The sequence below is a fragment of the Trachymyrmex cornetzi genome, unplaced genomic scaffold (assembly GCF_001594075.2).
Source record: "Trachymyrmex cornetzi isolate Tcor2-1 unplaced genomic scaffold, Tcor1.1 scaffold1094, whole genome shotgun sequence".
In the NCBI taxonomy this organism is placed as follows: Eukaryota; Metazoa; Arthropoda; class Insecta; order Hymenoptera; family Formicidae; genus Trachymyrmex; species Trachymyrmex cornetzi.
Genome location: NW_017295647.1, coordinates 96,582 through 99,490, shown reverse-complemented (window position 1 = coordinate 99,490; position 2,909 = coordinate 96,582). Strand labels below are relative to the sequence as shown.

At 31.6% G+C, this 2,909-nt stretch overlaps 1 protein-coding gene across 1 annotated transcript in view; it reads right to left on the bottom strand.

The window, feature by feature from the left end:
* Positions 1-1,100: 1,100 nt before the first annotated feature.
* Positions 1,101-2,909, bottom strand: part of LOC108761684 (AF4/FMR2 family member 4-like) — an 89,744-nt gene continuing 87,935 nt past the window's right edge. The window contains exon 5 of the mRNA XM_018508353.1: positions 1,101-2,224. Coding sequence (XP_018363855.1) covers positions 1,986-2,224 — 239 coding nt within the window. The 3' untranslated portion in view covers positions 1,101-1,985. The remainder of the gene's footprint in view (positions 2,225-2,909) is intronic.

Here is a 2,909-nt window from a genome sequence, read left to right as displayed (position 1 = left end):
AGCAGCCACTGATGACTAGTTATCATTAGCTCTCTTCCTGCTTAATATTAATACCAGCCTTAAGCATTACACGACGATGCTATGTTTATCATTGAATATCTCGCGTTCATAAATCAACATTACATTCGAAAGATTTCTAAAATGGAATAATTTATCTTCGCCAACGGATTCTTTTTTTCTCATGTTAATTCCATTCTTAATTTAATAATGTGCTATTCAAAAGAGTAACATGCACGCGTGCTGCTTTTGACACGAAAAACTCTATACATAATTCGATTATTCAACGGATGAACCGTAATTCGTTGTCAATAAATTATTCATACATATCCTTACGGTACACGAGATAACAAAATTTATTTGTTCAAGCTGTATCCGTATTTTACTCGTATTATGTATTAATAATATTAATGAGTATTTATTCAGAAAATACTTGCCAATATTATTAATATAAAATATACAATAAATTTTATACAAACATACAGGAACTTGTATATATACATTTAAAAAGTATAACGCAAAGAATTAAATTAAACGTAAAATATTAATTTTTGCAAGAGAAATAAAACTTTAATATACACATGCCAAGAATCGTTAAGCTATTGTTTTTTGTTCTAATGTTAATTCAACATGAAAATATATGAATGAGATTTTTTAAAGTTTTCAGATAATGTTAAGAAGATGAGAATATTCAGTGCTCGCGGGAACTTGATAAGTACGATAGATACAAGTTATTCCTGTTTTTACATGATACAAAAATCTTACGACTTTTCACCCTTTTTTTGAAAGGTTATTAAATATAAAACGGTATTATAATTTCATTCTTAATAGGAAAAAATGTGTTTGCGCATCATGATAATATTACTATAAAAATATTACTATATAAAATAACAAATATTTTTTTATTCTAATACAGCATTGAAAGATTACCATACCTACTGCAATACGCTACAATTATGATTGCGAGTTCGAAAGAATTGTTAATTATAACGTAAATGAAAGAAGTCGGCTACTCTCACTTGCATACCTCAAGCTACAGAAAACTGCGAAAAAGAGAAAGAGAAAAGGAAAGGGGGAGAAGGTAAAAAGACAAGAAATGAAAAAAAAAATAATTTAGTCTATTATTCGTAATTCATAGACCGCATATCGATTGATACAGGTTTTATGTAGTTGACTACAAATCAAACGATGTTCTACAACAGTCCACAATCATGTAAAGCAATATGCCACAATACTCCACTATCATGTCTAATTGTTTATACAATATTGAAAATTTAAAAATTTGTCGTTTTATCTAAATACGTTACATTTATAGCTTAAACAATATATTGTTGTAGCTACTGTATGTAGACAAGTTTCTGTTCTCAAACAGAATAAGGCATGCACGGCGACGTTAACTTATAGCTGCATTAAAGGCTATATGGTACACAAAAACACTTAAGCAGTAAGCAAATGGGCTAATCACAGTAGACACCATTAAACGTAAGCTGTGGCAAATCCAAATATTGATTTGCTTACTGTTCGTGTCTTGCTGCTTAAGTTCTTGTGTATTATAGCACACTTTAAGCGTCGCAAATTGTATCGCACGATAAACTATACTATACAACATTGGTTAGAATGGATTGTTTCACAATATGAAACTTCATATTATGTATTAATTTATCCTAGTATATATTTTATATTATATATTAATCTATCCTAATAAATATGAATCAATAGATTTTTTCTTCTTAATTACATTCCTTGAAAAGCATTCTTCTTATTCTCTTACTTTATAATACATAAATTAAGATCGAACTTTTAAGCATTCTATTCTTCATAAGTTTAAATTACATAATTGAATACGAGGCATAGCTTCCTGACAATTGCTCTCGAACTCGACTTCGGATGTGACTTCGGCAATTATTATATGTAATACTAATTATCGATTCTAACAAACATGGCGAGTTCGTGAGTTTTTCAAGATTTTCCATTCTTTGACTCCGCTGTCACGGAGGAGACTTGGGCCCGCTGCATTTATCTGTTATTACTTGCTGCTGTTGCGAAGATGATTGCTGTTGTTGTACTTGTTGCTGCTGCTGCTGCTGCTGTTGTTGCTGCGAATGCTGCTGCTGTTGTTGGTGATGATGTGATGAATCTGTGTTTACTCCGAGTTCATTGCTTATTAAATTACCACTGCCATTTTTATCTACCACGCCACTCGTATGCACAGGATGAAAATATCGTTCTGAAACAATACATTTTTAACCAATATAATAATATAAGAAAAAAGATCAAAGATGAGCAAAAACAAAGGACGTTATTAAAATATTAAGAATTCAGAAAATCAATTAAGTAAATTCAGAAAATTCAAAAAATCAAATTATATATGCACCTTCTCAGAATATATTCTATGCGTAGAAATACACAAATTTACAAAATTGCAGGAAGAAAAATATTTATCAAATCCTTTAAGTTGACGGTTTTTTCCGATAGGCGTGATCGGATCTGTTATTCCGTACAACACTTTTTCGAAGTCGAAAATCGAGCCTAACTTTTTCGTGACCGGTCGCTTGAGTTTGGGCTCCTTCTTTTTACTCTATGATACGTGCTCTCGCGAGATTGTGAAATGACAACGGCACCCTTATAAAAATTTTTCACCGTTTTTAGCAATTAGCCCGTTTTTAGCCCGCGCGAACGGATAATTTGAGTGGTGAAAACGTGCATTTTACTCAGCGAATATGACTCCGTTTTTAAGTCGCAAACAGGAACTTTTCCGTAAAAATGAGTGGTTAAAACGGATTGCACTCATGCAGGACACGAGTATATCTGAGTGGTAAATACGTATACATTACGAGTATTTTTGAGTGGTAAAAACGTAAATTTGAGTGAAAAAACTTATACGAGTGCAAAATACTCATTTAGCACTCGTC